This window comes from Alligator mississippiensis, chromosome 7 (assembly GCF_030867095.1).
Source record: "Alligator mississippiensis isolate rAllMis1 chromosome 7, rAllMis1, whole genome shotgun sequence".
Lineage (NCBI taxonomy): Eukaryota > Metazoa > Chordata > Crocodylia > Alligatoridae > Alligator > Alligator mississippiensis.
The window spans coordinates 55,497,105-55,513,995 of record NC_081830.1 but is presented as its reverse complement, the minus strand read 5'-3'; the positions used below and the strand labels follow the sequence as shown (position 1 = coordinate 55,513,995).

Below are 16,891 nucleotides of genomic sequence, written 5' to 3'. Positions count from 1 at the left end.
CCCTGTCCCTGGAAATGAGGAAAGCGGATGTCATCCACTTAAAAATTTCTGACATTACTACTTGATTAGAAAACACATCTAGGATCTGAAGAACAAGTATAAAATGGTACAGAGGATTATTAAAAAACTTTTTGAATGGCTATTTTGTATTGTTCAGTTTTTCTCAAGATTTGCAGTACCAATAGCAAAATTATGACTAGTTCATATAAATGTGGATTCGGATTATTAAAACTCTTGCAACCACAACAGCGGTTTCAGCACTAGTTCAACATAATTCCAGTTGCATGTGGTAGTTACTTTCTCTGAAACAGTCATGTTCTTAGCCTGATAATGGATGTTTGATGGTAACATACACGAGTCACACTCTAGCACAAGGCTACCTTTCCTTGCATTCCACAGTGGTAGGATTCCTCTAAAAGCTTGTAAATGACAGTCTGGGAATTCCCTCCTTGGGGACTTTAACCCAGTGATAATAAAAATGATGAGAAAATACCCCAAGTCATTGGCTGTGCCCTCTCCCCCAGTAGTCATTCATAAGTATGCGCTTACTTTCAGACCTCCTCATCTAAAACATGTCTTAAGTTGATTTCTGCCTTCCACATCCTTCTTAAACTTTCTTCCCTAAATTGCATAGCAGTTCAGGCAAAGGAGACTATACACATTGAATATTATTTTATATGCATAAAACTAAGCCATTCAGATGTATATCTAGATTTTTTTTTTTTTTTGTGGCTTCTGCTGAAAGGGCTAAAGAGCAGCATGCATCTTCCCAGAGCCAAAGTGGGTCTCTTACTATCAGGTTGTCGTATCTTTTGGATAAGAAAAATCCCTGACGGTAGTTTGGAGCTTGGGCAGTCTCTGGGAGATGTTTGGGTAATATTGCTGTGTCTTGGATATTGTGAGAACTGCCACGTGGAGTCTCTTGTATACTCTTTATTCATAGTTGCAAATTGGAGACTAGTTCTGATAGTCCTATGATTGTATCTTTTCAGTATCGGGGCAACTGCTCTAATTTTTAAAATAATGGAACCTGTGAGACAAGTACTTGCAGAAATCATGACTACTTTACTTAGAGTTCTGGGAGTTCTTTAATGTGTTGACAACCTGCACTTACCTGCTGTTAAGAGTTCTGCCCTTCCTTGTAAAAATGTAGGGAAATGATTTGTGGGTTGCACCTGTCCCACATGGCACGCCCTCTGATATGGGGAACAATGAGGCCCTTAAATTGCAGGGATAGTCCCAACAGAAGCTGTTACTTGGAAGGGTCTAATCTCATGTGCATATGCACCAAGAGTGGAATTCTTGTGGATATCATCTCAGGCCACTCCTTGTTGTGTGTAAGGTAACTGTTTTCATTCACCTTGCACATACGTCTGTGCTGTTGGTGATGTGTTATAGATTGCTTTTTTTAATAGGCCTGGTAGATCATTAGGAGTTGTTATTTTTTTTTAATTTTAAATTTTGTTATATTGAAAGTGAAACTGAGGGTGTTTATAACTATAAATACATTCAAAATACTAAAATGTTAGGTATTCCCTGGCAAGAAAAGCCACTAGAACTTGTGGCCTAACATTTAGTATTGTATGTGGTGTAAAGGTATAGTACATGCATAAAGTGAAGGAACCTAATGTGGGTTTTCTATGGAAGGGCACAGCTATTAGTATTGCTCAGTGAGAAGTTAAGCCAAGGGTGGGCAAAATATGGTAGTCAGAGGGATTTGGTCCTGCCTGCAGTGGGTACCTCAGTCCCACCTGGCCCAGGCGCTGTCCGGCTCATGGTGCATCCCACTGCCCTGGGTGTGCAGCAGGGCTGGAGCAGCTCTGTGGCTTGATTCCATTTCTAGGCAGTCCAGGCAATGGCAGTTTCTTCCAACTACCTCCACCCCATGGAGACTGGTGGGGATCCATGCGCACAGCCCCAGCCCTGGCTCAGCCAACCCTAACCCACCCCATGCCCACTCTGGACCTGACGGAGCAGACCAGCTCTGGACCAGCTGGGACTTGTGCACATAGCTCTGGCCCTGGGCTGCCCCAGGCCCACTCTGGACCCACCCACCCACCCATGGTGACAAGCAGTGGCTAGGCAGAAACTGCTGCTGAGCGCAGGAGAAAAGCAGCCGCCGCCTCCTTGCTGCTGCCAGGCCCTTCTTGCTGCCCTCTCCCAGAGCCCACACCCAGGCTGTCCTGTGGCTTCTCTCCACTACCACCAAGGCTGTCTCTGAGCCACCCAGTGGGGCAGCGGTGGCAGTGGAGAGAAGTTGCAGGGCAGCCTGGCCATGGGCTCCAGGCGGCCACAGCAAGAAAGGCCTCATTCAGAGTGGTGAGGGAGAAGCCACTTTTACTCAGCAGCTTATAGATTCACAGATGTTCTCCTGGCTAGGCCAGTGCCACTCATTGTGGGTGGGTGGATCCAGAGCAGGCACAAGGCTGGCCAGGGTCAGGGCTGTGTGTGTGTGTGTGGGTCCCAGCTTGTCCAGAGCTGGTCCAGGAATTTAGACCTGTCTTAAGACTGAGATTTGAATGTTTTGTACATCTCTTCACTGCTTACAGGTTTAACCTGGCATAGTGACTTTGTATTTTGTAATCTAAAATGGAATAATTTTCTTGTGATACATTTAGTCTTGTAGGCTATAGCCATTCTAAGACATTAAGTGTTATTGGTTTAAAAAAAAAAAGGATTTTTAAAAAAAATCTGTATTACGTTACAAACCGCTAAAAATTGGGCTTCTATTTTTAAGCAGGGAGAAGAGGAATAGGTTGATGTCTGTCTGACTGTGCAAGATTGTATCTCTTATAAAAGCTCTAAATTTTTCAAAAAAAATTTTTTTTATAGGACAAAAAGTCGGTAGAAAGCACTTGTCTCTGTTTTGCACGTCTGGTAGACAATTTCCAACATGAAGAGGTAACTGTTTTTCTCTTTGTTCATGTATTGTATTTTCTTTTGAAAGGTTGTCTTAAATAATCAGACCAGAATTTTTAAAATTCTCTCTTTTCTTAAAGAATTTGCTTCAGCAAGTTGCTTCTAAGGATTTGCTCACAAATATTCAACAACTCTTGGTAGTGACTCCTCCCATCCTGAGTTCTGGGATGTTCATCATGGTGGTGCGCATGTTTTCCTTAATGTGCTCCAATTGTCCTACACTTGCAGTTCAACTTATGAAGCAAAGTGAGTGCCTATGTTCCTCTTACTTCTGTACCATCCTGCCCCTTCACTTGTTTTTTGCATATCAGCATTGAAAGTGAAGGGTTGGTAAGAATTGCACTTCATAATCTCTAATGTACATAATCTGTTAGACTTGGCAGTTTTTATAAAAAATTGAGAGGAAAAAATACAGAAGTAGTGACTTCTGTACTAAAGTACAAAATATAGCTAGTCCTCTTATTTAGAAAGAACTCTTCTCTCTTAGTAGAGAGATGACCAGGTTTGTCATATAAATGTATATGTTAACATTTCAAGTTAAGCTTTTCAGCTGATATTTCCTAGTTGGGGAAAAATGTGAGCATTAGACAGGCACTGGGTAGGAAACATGAAAGAAAACTGGCATGCTGTATTCTTAATTTGAAGCAGTTTATGCTGATTTTTCATTGTCAGACTTCCTTTTGTCACCTCCATCAGCCTCTTAATCTTTGGCTCGCTGCTCCAGCTGACCTCCCTCCCTTCCTTGCTCTCTCCCTTTCTCAGGGTAGGAGAAAATTAAATGAACTCCAACCCAAATGAATTTGTGTTTTAAAATGTTGTGTTGTTTTTTTTTTTTTTAAAGTGACACTTAAAAGCCATCACTCTAAATGTTTTGTAAACATTCCCTTTAAACTTAGATTGTAAACTCCCAAGAGCTGGGATTGTCTATGCAGTATAATATATAGTATGGTGGACCCTCTGTTTTGATACTGGGTAATATCATAATATAACTACTTTCTTAAAGATATTGCAGAAACACTTCACTTCCTTCTCTGTGGAGCCTCAAATGGGAGTTGTCAGGAACAAATTGACCTTGTTCCTCGAAGTCCTCAAGAACTTTATGAGCTTACTTCTCTTATTTGGTAAGCTGGTTTGTTTGTTTTGTTTGTTTGTTTGTTTTGTTTGTTTTTTTTAAATGCAGTGTTAGGTTTCAGGTATTGTTGGCATACCAGTTTAATATTCTATGGAAATGAGGGCTACTAGTCTTCAGAATACAGTTCTGTTGGCACATAGCTTTTACCAATGTGTTGATTTTGATATTCTTTTCAGTGAACTGATGCCTTGCCTGCCTAAGGAAGGAATTTTTGCTGTTGATACTATGCTAAAGAAAGGAAATGCACAAAACACAGATGGTGCAATATGGCAATGGCGAGATGACAGGGGTCTTTGGCATCCTTATAACAGGATTGATAGCCGGATAATTGAGGTAGTAGTTCAGCATGTGATCTAAATGCATGTGCATTTGTGCAGGTGTTTGAATGCTTTACTTTTGACTATATATTCTAAACTCTACATAGGCTAATTCAAGTGTTATTTATTTTTTTTTCTCTGTGAGGCAAGGCTCTATAAGAAGGTATTCTTAATATTACATTGATTATTCACTTTTCTGTATTTCTTCCAAATTGGGTGAACTGTTGAATGCCAAGTTAGGCAGAAGGCAGGGCAGGGTGGCATCTTTTAAACTAACTTCTTAGATAAGAGTTAGTAATGAGGTAGTCCAAAGTGCTGCCATGCCCTAGCTGCTTCCTAACTGCAGATTAACATGGTTGACTAACTTTCAAATACCAATTTAGTTACCTGTATTGTATTATGTGTTCATCAGTCTTAGTTTTTTTCATATCAGTGGTTAAGGGTTGTCTCCATTTGGGAATAAGTTAATCTCGCTGTCCACAGAGCAGTCAGTATACTTTAAAAAAAAAAAAAAAAAGTGTGGCTTTTATTCTTTATATATACAAGGGGGGAGGTGAACAGTTGTTCTTTGGGGATTCTTAGGCGATTTTAATTTTGTTGATTAAACTCATATTCTACTGTTTGTTGTTTAAAGTGAGCAGGTAGAATGAGTAAAACTTTGTTTTTCAATTAAAATGGGCTTTACTCCAAAGAAGCTTCAGAAAGCCAGAAAACTGACTGCCATAAAAAATAACTAGCACAAGTCAGGATCATGTCTAGTTTTTACATGATTCAGTAATTGGATTAAACTGGCATGTTTAACTGTGTTGTTCTTAACTAGATAAATGTTTTTGTTACTTTCCCACCTGCCATCCCTGTGCCCCATTTCCATTATGGGACATGGAGTTCTGTTTAATAATGCTGAGCAGTAAAGAGTAATTTTTACAGAATCTTTTGCATAGATTTAAGGTCAGAAGGGACCTCAGTAGATCATCATTTTTATTCTTGTGTTTCTCAGGCAGCTCATCAGGTTGGTGAGGATGAGATAAGCCTGTCTACATTAGGGCGTGTTTATACTATTGACTTCAATTCTATGCAGCAAATCAATGAGGATACTGGAACAGCACGTGCCATTCAGCGAAAACCGAACCCTTTAGCCAATACTAACACTAGTGAGTACCACCTTTTGAATCATACTGGCATCTGTGGTTGCCACTTGTTTATGCTATAGCAGAGTATGTTACTAGCTGTTAGTTTGGGACTTGACTGCTACTATCACGTGAATTAAGCCTGCATTAAGACAGTTGAGTTTTACTTACTGACTTGTACTTTGCCATATTAATTCTTCAAACTACTGGCAGTTGTCTGTTAGCTGGTATATTGGAGAGTGGAATGAAGTTTGCACTCAAGGATCTTTCTGGAGTATGGTGTGAGGTGCCCAAGTAGTCATGGCCCTGGAAAGGTGCTGCTGAACATGTTGGGTCAGGTATACCACCACCTCCTTACCACTTTTACTATGGCTGCAGGGGGTCAGCTGAGGACCCACCGATCTGGACCCTGGCCTTCCCAGGCAGCTAGCCTGAGGCTTGCCCCTGGAATTGCAGGCTTTTCCCCAAGCCATGGGCTTCCTGCCCAGAGTCTGTAACTGGTAACTTAATCAATAATAAATTAAAGAAAAGAGATTAGGCTTAGTTTGTGCCTGCTGTCTGGGGTTCCTGCCATCCACTCTGTGTGGTGGGTCTGGTGCTTCCAGCAGCCCAGACCTGGGCACAGGCTGGTGGCAGCACTCCTGCTGAGGCTAAGGGAAGACTGCCTAGGGATCATGCCATCCTCGCATCCCTCTAGGTAGCAGCCTGGTTCCCCACCAGAGAGGCCCCCTGTGCAGCTGTTCCTGGCTGCTCTTAACCTCCTGCTGCCGGCGGAAGTGAGCCCTTCTGCCCTGTTGGGCGGCCAGGCTTCCAGTTGCCCACAGCTGGGGACCCTTCCCTAGTGATGGGGACAGAGGCCCCATTACATATGGACAAATTCCTTCAGCTGTGTTTGATGAAGATGTTGACTTCCTTTAAATCTCTAAATTATTTTCCTTCTTATTCCTTTACTTAAAAAAAAAAAAACAAAAGCAACCCCCCCCCCCAAAAAAAAAACGGAACTCAATAAAAATGGTGATGTAAAAATCAATATCTTGCAAGACTAAATAACAATTAACAAATTACTTTGCTATCAATTCCATTCAGAACAAAGCTCACTAGTTCATGAGAGAAAATTAGACAAATTCAGTGTGAAAATGAAGCAACTCAAGCATCCAAATATGATTTATTATAGGTGGACATTCAGAATTAAAGAAGGATGATGCTCGAGCGCAGCTAATGAAAGAGGATCCCGAGTTGGCAAAATCCTTTATTAAAACATTATTTGGTGTTCTTTATGAAGTGTATAGCTCTTCAGCTGGACCTGCTGTTAGACATAAGTGCCTTAGAGCAATTCTTAGGATAATTTATTTTGCTGATGCTGAACTTCTGAAGGATGTATTGAAAAACCATGCAGTTTCAAGGTGAGTTGTAAAACAGTTTCATTAAAACTCTTTGATTCTTCCAAAAACTTGTTTATGAGCTCATCTTGCATTTCAAAAGTGCTCAAATGAGAAGCAAGCAGTTCGTTTTGGCTTTGTCAGTGAGAGCTGCAGATGCTCAGCACTTCTCCAAATAAAGCTTTGAATTAAGTGTGGCAACATAGTTTTAGGTATCCAATTGAAGCTTAGCTTTAAATATAGAAGTCAAAAGTAGCTGTAGATGTTTACTAGTTACATTGATGGTTATAATCATATGGTGACATTGGAGATCTAGCTGCTAAAACTAAATATTGAGAACTTGTCTTACATTACATAATACCTAAGGACTCTTCTGACATGTGCAGACTTAGTTTGAGATGGCACAACACAACCCTAACTCGGTACACTAGTGTAAATGTTTAAGGGCTCAAACCAATCTGGTAAATGAGCAGGAGGTACACTGAATGGAAAGCTCTTTATAGAAACTTTCTGGCCACAACTTTCCTTTTACAGTGAAAATGTCTTCCAACTCATTCTGACCCAGGTTAACACATGTCATAGGGGAATTAAATGCCACTTGTTTCCAGCTACACCCATTCTTTCCTTGGATTTTCTTAACCTGTGTTGGAAAACAAAAAATAATGCTGGAGTTTTACATTTAACTTCAGCTGTATGTCCTAGATGAGCTTTCTTCATAAATAAAGCTTTATAAAGCCTAGAGAAATCTTAACAAATTCTAATACAAAAATTATCTGTTTTAGTCATATTGCCTCCATGTTGTCAAGCCAAGACCTTAAGATAGTAGTTGGAGCCCTTCAGATGGCTGAGATCTTAATGCAGAAATTACCTGACATTTTTAGTGTTTACTTCAGAAGAGAAGGTAATCCTGCATTTTCGTTGTTTATAGTATTTTTTTTAGGGTTATTCTGAGGCAGTGAACAACATTGTACTATACAAAATAGTAAGGGGAAATTCATGAAGGCTGTTAATGTCATGACTGGGAAGCAGAACCCTAAATCTTTTCAGGAGAAGAAATTGCTGTTTTTAACTCTTTCCTAAAACTACATTCATATCAGTCTGCTTCAACAGACATGTAGCAGACTTATTTTTAGGTTTCTGTGTGCATAATGGCTGAAATTTATATTGATTGTGCTTTAATTCTGCCAGGCAATGGCATTTGGGCAGCAAATGCACTTTTAAGTTACTGATTGTTCTCTGTCACTTACGTTATTTTCTGCCAGTGACTTTATTTTTGATATCACAAATAGCACAATTTACAGCTCTCTCAAGTAAAAGCTAAGGGTTGCTGTTGCTTTCAGAGTATTGTATGTTGTGTGTGTGTGTGCGGGTCAGGTGGATGGGAGGGGTTGGAGGACCATATTCAGAACAGAAGTGCTACTAAAGAGCTTTGAAGACTATCAAAACTGCTTTGCTTAATTTTGTAAAGGGGTGATGCACCAAGTGAAAAATCTAGCAGAGTCTGAGGCTTTGTTGACAAGTCCACCAAAAGCATGCACTAATGGATCAGGAACACTGGGTACCACTACCACAATAAGCACTGGAACAGCTACTGCTGCCAGTAATGCAGCTGCAGACTTGGGCTCTCCCAGCTTACAACACAGCAGAGAAGATTCTCTGGACCTGAGTCCACAAGGGTGAGTGTTCCACGTGTTCGGTTTATACAGATTTTGACCATTCAGCTCTCATTGATTTTGGGCAACATTTTTTTGGTTCATATCTTTTCATAACTGTGTATCTGAGGGAGATGTTAAGCAAACATTTGGGCACAGGCTGCTTTTCCTCAAATCTGTTCTGAAAAACTGGTCTAACACCTTTCCCAGCTATACCATTGGTCAAAAAAAAAAAAAAAAAAAGGCAAACAATCCTTACTAGCATGTTTCCTGAATAGTCACAGGTATAAAATCACTCCAACCCTACAGTTGACTTCACTGGTAGTTATGCTCAGAAGTGGTATCAGGCTGAAAGATATTACTGTCTTTATGAGCCTCGTACAAAGTGCAGTAGGGCCACCTTGAACACTTGCTTTTCCATTGCCAGTAGTTCGACAAACGTCATTTTAGGTTGTGATTTTGGATTTAGTTCTTGATGCCGGATCTTTGAAAACTCTTGGCGCTCTGGTGTAGTGCCCGAAGACTGGAAGAAGGCCAATGTGGTGCCTATCTTCAAGAAAGTGAGGAAAGTGGATCCGGCTAACTATAGGTCCATCAGCCTGACTTCTATCCCAGGGAAGATCTTAGAAAAGTTTATTAAGGAGGCCATCCTTAATGGACTGGCCGATGCCAACATTTTAAGGGATAGCCAGCACGGGTTTGTTGCGGGTAGGTCTTGCTTGACCAATCTCATTTCCTTCTACGACCAGGTGACCTATCACCTGGACAAGGGAGATGAGATTGATGTCACATATCTTGACTTCAAAAAAGCCTTCGATCTGGTGTCCCATGATCGTCTCTTGGAGAAACTGGCCAATTGTCGCCTTGGGTCCTCCACGATCCACTGGCTGGAAAATTGGCTCCAGGGTCAGACCCAGAGGGTAGTAATTGATGGAAGTCACTCGTCGTGGTGTCCTGTGACCAGTGGGGTCCCCCAGGGCTCTGTCCTTGGACCCATACTGTTCAACATCTTCATTAATGATGTGGACACTGGAGTCAGAAGCGGACTGGCCAAGTTCGCAGATGACACCAAACTTTGGGGCAAAGCATCCACACCAGAAGACAGGCGGATGATCCAGGCTGACCTGGACAGGCTCAGCAAGTGGGCGGACGAGAATCTGATGGTGTTCAACGCCGATAAATGCAAGGTTCTCCACCTTGGGGGGGAAAAAAAAAAACCCGCAGCATCCTTATAGGCTTGGCAGTGCTATGTTGGCTAGCACTATGGAAGAAAGAGACTTGGGGGTCATCATTGACCACAAGATGAACATGAGCCTGCAATGCGATACTGTGGCTAGTAAAGCGACCAAAACGCTGGCTTGCATCCATAGATGCTTCTCAAGCAAATCCCGGGACGTCATTCTCCCCCTGTACTCGGCCTTAGTGAGGCTGCAGCTGGAGTACTGTGTCCAGTTTTGGGCTCCACAATTCAAAAAGGATGTGGAGAAGCTTGAGAGAGTCCAGAGAAGAGTCACGCGCATGATCAGCGGTCAGGGAAGCAGACCCTACGATGACAGGCTGAGAGCCCTGGGGCTCTTTAGCCTGGAAAAGCGCAGGCTCGGGTGATCTGATGGCCACCTACAAGTTTATTAGGGGTGACCACCAGTATCTGGGGGAACGTTTGTTCACCAGAGCGCCCCAAGGGATGACAAGGTCGAATGGTCACAAACTACTACAAGATCGTTTCAGGCTGGACATAAGGAAAAATTTCTTTACTGTCCGAGCCCCCAAGGTCTGGAACAGCCTGCCACCGGAGGTTGTTTAAGCGCCTTCATTGAACACCTTCAAGATGAAACTGGATGCTTATCTTGCTGGGATCCTATGACCCCAGCTGACTTCCTGCCCTTTGGGCGGGGGGCTGGACTCGATCTTCCAAGGTCCCTTCCAGCCCTAATGTCTATGAAATTTATGCCACCTTTGATCAGAAGCGTAGTAAGATGATATGTACACGTTATACCAAGAACTGTTTCCATTTTGATGTTGCAGCAGTTGTACTGCTTTTGAGCTTTAGCCCCTTAAAGAAATTGCCAAATATCAATTTCAGCACTGTAGTATATTTCATTAAGTGCAGTTTTTGAAATATGATTAGGAGGGATCTGGGTTTTCTGCTTCCGCTGAAAAATGCAGATTTTCTCTTTTAAAGGAGAAAAATGCAGGAAACTGCAGGTTTCCTTTTACAGACTGGCAGAGTTCCAGCCTGCAAGGGGCTGCTTGGGGCTGGAGGGAGCAGGAGGAGGCTGATTGGACCAGGAGGGCTCCAGTGTGCGTGCGTGCGTGCGTGCGTGAGCGAGCCTGGGTGGAGACATAAGCAGTGCATTACGGGGTGGGGAGGGACAGATAGCAATGGCTTGCACCTAGCCCCCACAGTGAGGGAGGGAATGGGAAAGGTTTGGCAGCTGGGACTGGAGATGCTGCCCGGCTGGGACGGTGTACAGGCTGCAGGGCCAGAGTGGGAATGCAGGGCTTGGCTGGGGAGTGGGACAGAGCCACAGGCAGTTCATCTTGGGGGAGAAGGGGTTGGGGGGGGGAGGGGGGAGAAGCTCACTACCACTGCACACAGTCCCAGGGGAGGGGTTGGGCACTATGGGCAATGTCGGGGGGGGGGGGCACATGCCCACCCCCCAAAAAAATGTGTGTGACCACAAGGCATGGGGCTACAGACTGGCACCAGGCTGCCTCCATGGCCCAGCTGGTGGGACCCCGTGCAGGAGGGTAGAACAGGGTAGCAAGACTTGTTGCTGCTGCTGTCACCGCTGCCAGGACCTCTGTGCCATGGAGTAATGCGATGCTGTCAGTAGCACAAGAAGTAACAGATCGGGGTTGTGGAGCAGAGCCATGCTGCTCTCATCTCTTGTGGCTGCTGGCTGCCATATGTAGTGCCTTTTTTTTTATGGTGATTTTGGGGTGGGGATTAGACTTCTGAAAACTCTGCTTTCCCTAAAAGTCTAACAGTTGGTGAAACCTATGAATCTTTAATAGCAATAGATGGTAATTTACTATTTTCTATGATATTATTTGTCTGAAACCAGGGGATGCTAACTGTTTTAAATACAGTGGCTTGTGAAAAACAGTAATATGCTATGTATTTCGCTACTTATGTAAAGAAACTAAGTTTTTAAGTCCTGGCTCCTCTAAATATACAAGAGCAGTGTTGGATGCAAGGAGGTCAGTAAAAAGATTTCATTTAGTAATAGGAAATGGTAATACCTAACTGAGCAAGTGTTAGCTGCTCTCCTCTAATACAAAGATCTCTCTCTCTATATATATTTTTAAAAGCACATTTTGGAAAAGTAAAGGCCCTAAAATCTAAGTAAATATGTTTTAACCTTTTTTGTAGGCGACTAAGTGATGTTCTAAAGAGGAAACGACTGCCAAAACGCGGACCCCGAAGGCCAAAGTATTCGCCCCCAAGAGATGATGACAAAGTAGACAATCAAGGTAAATTCAAAGTTCTTTTTGGGGTTTTTTTTTTTTATTTTAATGTGACAGTTACTCCAAGTTAATTATATCATATAATATAGATGATCCTTCTTAAAACAAAGCAACTTCAAAAGGTTTTGTCCCTTACCAACTTCACTGTATACTAATATACTTCTAACATTACTTGTAACATTTATGGTATTAGATTCTAGGGTATCTTTTCAGTCTGTTTTAACTTTTATTTTTGTTCAATCCTTTCCCTCCCCCTGCCACCTCCCAGCTAAAAGCCCTACAACTACTCAGTCTCCTAAATCTTCCTTCTTGGCAAGCTTGAATCCTAAAACATGGGGAAGATTAAGCACACAGTCCAATAGTAACAACATTGAACCAGCACGCACAGCAGGAGTCAGTGGTCTTGCAAGGGCTGCCTCAAAGGACACCATATCCAATAACAGGTATAAAAAATACTGTTCAGTTCTATGAAGTTTTAAATATTCTTTATGCACAAATTATGAATCAAACTGGTTTTTAAGCAGTGTTACTTGCTTCTTCCACTGTGGAATTTAAACCCTGAATTTAACTACCGTCACATTCTTTCTGAACATGCTGAAAGTAACTGGAGGAGTCCAGGGTTAGCAGGGAGAGGAATGCCAAAAAGGCAAAAGGCAGAGGGGGAGAAAAAGAAACGTAGTGAGCAGAGTAAACAAACATTAAAGGAAAATAGGTTGGAAAGAAAGGTAATGTAGAGGATCTAGACCTGGGAAGAGAGGGAGGAAAGAAAAACAGTAGTGAACAAATAAAACCTGTGTATGGGTGGGGAAGCTTTCAGACTCCCAGTAGTTTGGGGATAGATGGAAGTGGCATCACTAGCAAAATCACCCTAATGGCAATGGTGATCCCCCTATATCCATGTATTTCTTGCATAAGTAGATTTTTGCATATAGAATCTTAAAAGGCTTGCTCTGCTGTCAAACAAGTATACATAGTGTGTGCATGTTATAAATGGTTTGAATATATCAGCTTACTCTTATGTACTTTTCTGTAGAGAGAAAATTAAGGGTTGGATTAAGGAACAAGCCCATAAATTTGTGGAACGTTATTTTAGCTCTGAGAACATGGATGGAAGCAATCCTGCACTAAATGTATTACAGAGACTTTGCACTGCAACTGAACAACTCAACCTCCAGGTGATAAATGGCAACTTTTGGTATAGAGTGGGGTTGGAGACAATGTATCTTACTTTTTGTGACAGAAATTGCTGTGCTCATTCTTTAGATAGTAGTGGTATGTTTGGGATATTGTTCCTACTGCCTTAGGGCCACTGTGGCATCAAACGAGCTTTGGAATTTTGAATAATATATTAATTACATTTTATTGCAAAACTTTATCAATTTTTTTGCAGAATTTACAAAAGCTTCAAAGTTTCTTTTATTGAATACTAAAATCTTACTTTTCTTTGGCTCATGTTCATTTGATGGCTTGATAGGATATGATCCCTGCTCCCAACATTCATGTCTCCTACCAAGTCACACATGCGTGGCAGGAAGTGAGATTTTGGGATGAGAGATCAGATCCCAATTGTGCCCATGCTGCTTGCCAGTGCAGGAGGAGCTTGGGATCATTATTCTGGGCTCCCCCTTCACCAGTGCAAGTCTGAAAGCTGGGTGTATGCCCCCCCTATATGGGGCCAATGATCAGCTGGCTGTCAGCCCAGGCCCCAGAACAGCCCCAGGTCCATGGGAGATCTGGCACTGTCCCAGTGAACTTTTTGAGGCAAATGCATGTCAGCTAAATCTGGGATCCACTCAGAAATCAGAATCTAGTTTCAGAACAGAACTGGGAATGTCTTGTATTGCCTTGTTTTGAGACGGGGAGGAGGAAGAGGGAAGGGAGTATTACTTTACTTTCCAACAAGAAACTCTGGCACTTTAACTCATTTGGTCAATTGACAATACCTTCAACTTAGAACATGATTTATAGCATGGTGTAGGTAGGGTGCAAGCTCCAAAATAGGAAACCTTTAATTTTGTTGGTTGGTTGGTGTGGGGGGTTGTTTTGTGAGACTGTAAAATACACATCAGCACCACCCTTTCTGTATTTAGAGAAAAGAGCCTCAAATTTTTAAAAAATACAATAGGCTGCAATGTTCCTTTTAAAATTGATTGAGTTAAGGAATATTCAAGTAGCATCTAAAGGCTTCTGTAACTGAAAAAGGGTTTTTTTTTCCCCTTTCTCAGATTGTTCATTGATAGCAACTTGCATGTTGTCAGTTACTGTTCTCCCTTCCCCTTTCTTTGTAGTAATTTTATAACCTTTAAAATACCTTGAAGCAGTAATTCTGGCTCTTGTTGTGGAAGTATTGAAATGTGGGCCCTTACTTTCATACATTCCCTTTCAGGTGGATGGTGGAACTGAGTGCCTTGTAGAAATCCGTAGCATAGTCTCAGAGTCTGACGTCTCCTCATTTGAAATCCAGCATAGTGGGTTTGTGAAACAACTCCTGCTTTATTTGACATCTAAAAGTGAGAAAGATGCTGTAAGCAGAGATATCAGATTAAAAAGGTTCCTTCATGTGTTCTTTTCTTCTCCAGTAAGTTTTTTTTCAATGTATTTTGCTTTTTGTTCTTGAGCAGTAAATATCTCCTTTTATAACTGAGGGGTCCAACAGCCACCCTACCTTCAGAGAGCCTTTCATTCAGTTAAGTTTAAGCTGTGATGATAAGACACAGTCTAAAAGGACAAAACATGGCATGTGAGAAAACATGTAGATTGATCTCTGGTGCAGATGCTTATGGGGAGGAATTCATACCCATTGTGTGGGAGTCTTTCCAAATTGGCCAGTTGGCTCTGGGGATGCAAATCAACCTTCAAAATGGCCAGTTGGCTCTGGGGATGGGATGCAAATCAACCTTCAAAAGAGACCCATTGGAACTGTGCAGAGAGGAACAGCTCAGCACTTTCGCGTGTGCTAACCCCTATATGAATACTGTAAGCAAATATGCAGGAGAAAATGTAAAAATGAGGACAGGTGGCTAATTTTAAGGCTTCTGTTTGATTCTAGATAACTAGAAATATGTTTTCTACAGCATGTTTGCAAAACTTTGTTTATAATACCACAATCTCAAGGCATTACATTTTTATACATTTTTTTTTCTAGTGTGGGATTTTAGCACATAGTATTTGTACAAAGGTGAATCCAGAAAGTTTTAACACTATTTTAAAGCAATTATTTATATATGTTAGACGAGGCAATATAGAAATCTGATTCTCTAAAAATCTACTAAATAACAAGCATGACGGTGCATATACTGTTCTTGTCACTTAGCAAAGAGAATTCGGTAGGACAAAGTAAAGTAACTGATGTAATATTAATACTGTGGTGTTATTTTCTTGCCTTTTACCTGCTTCAGAGAGCATGATTGGATTAAGAGTGAAAGGTGACATATTTTATTTTTCATTAAAGCATTTAGGAAATGAAAGTTAATAGCCTAACTTAAATTTCAGCTTCCTGGAGAAGAACCCCTTGGAAGATTAGAGCCATTAGAAAATGCACCTTTGTTGGCACTAGTGCACAAAATGAACAACTGCCTCAGTCAGATGGAGCAGTTTCCAGTCAAAGTGCATGATTTCCCAAGTGGAAATGGAACAGGGAGCAGGTAAGCATTAATGCTCAGGTAACCCCTTTTTGCTGAGAGCCTCTGTTTTTTCCAGCACCACCTCCAATTCTGGTTGTTTTAGGAGGTGAGGGAGAATTATGTCCCCTTTTTCTTTGGGAGACTATTATGCAGCTAACATTTTGTATTCAGCAAATAGTTTGAAGTGTATTTTAGTTATTTTGAGTGATCACTTAAAATCTGTGATTTAAAGAAGCATTCAAGATGTTAGAGGTAGAGATGTATAGCATTCAAATGCTAAGCCTCTTGAAACTTGTTCTTGTTTCAGCAGAATCACTTCTTCTGTGTTTCTAATTTGGCATACTCACCTTTTTTAATTTGGCCTTAGATCTAAGCTGAAAATTGTTCCGCACCAATGTTCCATAAAGTCTTTTAAAAAGTGCTGCATAATATCACAATGAGATTGTGCAAACACCTACAAATGATTCGCAAGATAAAACCCAGTTTTTAAATTGGAATCCATAATGTAAAAAACCTTCTAACCTGTTGTTGTCTTTGAGTTTTTTGCTATAGAAGAATTCCTCTATTTTTTTCCATAGTGAAAAAGTGAATGAAAGCTAAGAGCTGGCATATTCTAAGGAATGCCATGTGTCTAATGTGTTTTGAGAACCGCTGTCCAACACAATGTTGTAGAAAAATGTGCTCTTATTGCTTACCCTGACTGACGAATTTAAAAAAAAATTTTTTTTTCCTGGGCATTGATGCAGTTGGGTGACAGTTGCTTGTTATTTAAAAACTACGTAAACATGTTTGTGGAAAGGTTTCAAAATCACTATAGGTGTTCTGCTTGATTTTACTAAGATTTAAAATTTGTGTACAAGTCTAAACTACACCCTTTCTGTAATTATGGGACATGCAGCGTGCTTCTAATTTGCAGTGATAAATCATATAAACTTTAAAGGTAAGTTTGGGAGCAATTTGTAAATCACTTGGGATTTAAGCCACTTGAGTGTCTTGAGAAATAACAATGGTTTATATGGAATAACATGAAAAAATGTGTTGATTAACTGAAGGTATTTTTCCGTTAGTTTAGTTTTTGGAAACTATTTTCAGCATTGACCACTTTACTTCCTGTTGATAAATAGCATGTGTATTCAGATGAATTGTAACTCAGACTAACAGATACCAAGGTATTTACCCTTTTAGATAGAAATGGGAAGAAGTGGTAGGTTGTTCTTTGGCATGATTGGGTCCTGGTCCATTATTGAGTCTTATAGTTACCAAAATAATAC

At 41.2% G+C, this 16,891-nt stretch overlaps 1 protein-coding gene across 7 annotated transcripts in view; it reads left to right on the top strand.

Annotated features, from left to right (window-relative positions):
• Positions 1-16,891, top strand: part of TRIP12 (thyroid hormone receptor interactor 12) — a 124,694-nt gene that overhangs the window by 84,659 nt on the left and 23,144 nt on the right. For all 7 annotated transcript variants that reach the window (XM_059730971.1, XM_059730972.1, XM_059730968.1 and 4 more), the window contains 13 exons: positions 2,833-2,901; positions 3,000-3,165; positions 3,923-4,040; positions 4,228-4,384; positions 5,366-5,519; positions 6,670-6,898; positions 7,657-7,775; positions 8,343-8,550; positions 11,903-12,003; positions 12,266-12,440; positions 13,031-13,172; positions 14,384-14,575; positions 15,490-15,641. In XM_059730971.1, coding sequence (XP_059586954.1) covers positions 2,833-2,901; positions 3,000-3,165; positions 3,923-4,040; positions 4,228-4,384; positions 5,366-5,519; positions 6,670-6,898; positions 7,657-7,775; positions 8,343-8,550; positions 11,903-12,003; positions 12,266-12,440; positions 13,031-13,172; positions 14,384-14,575; positions 15,490-15,641 — 1,982 coding nt within the window. The remainder of the gene's footprint in view (positions 1-2,832; positions 2,902-2,999; positions 3,166-3,922; positions 4,041-4,227; positions 4,385-5,365; positions 5,520-6,669; positions 6,899-7,656; positions 7,776-8,342; positions 8,551-11,902; positions 12,004-12,265; positions 12,441-13,030; positions 13,173-14,383; positions 14,576-15,489; positions 15,642-16,891) is intronic.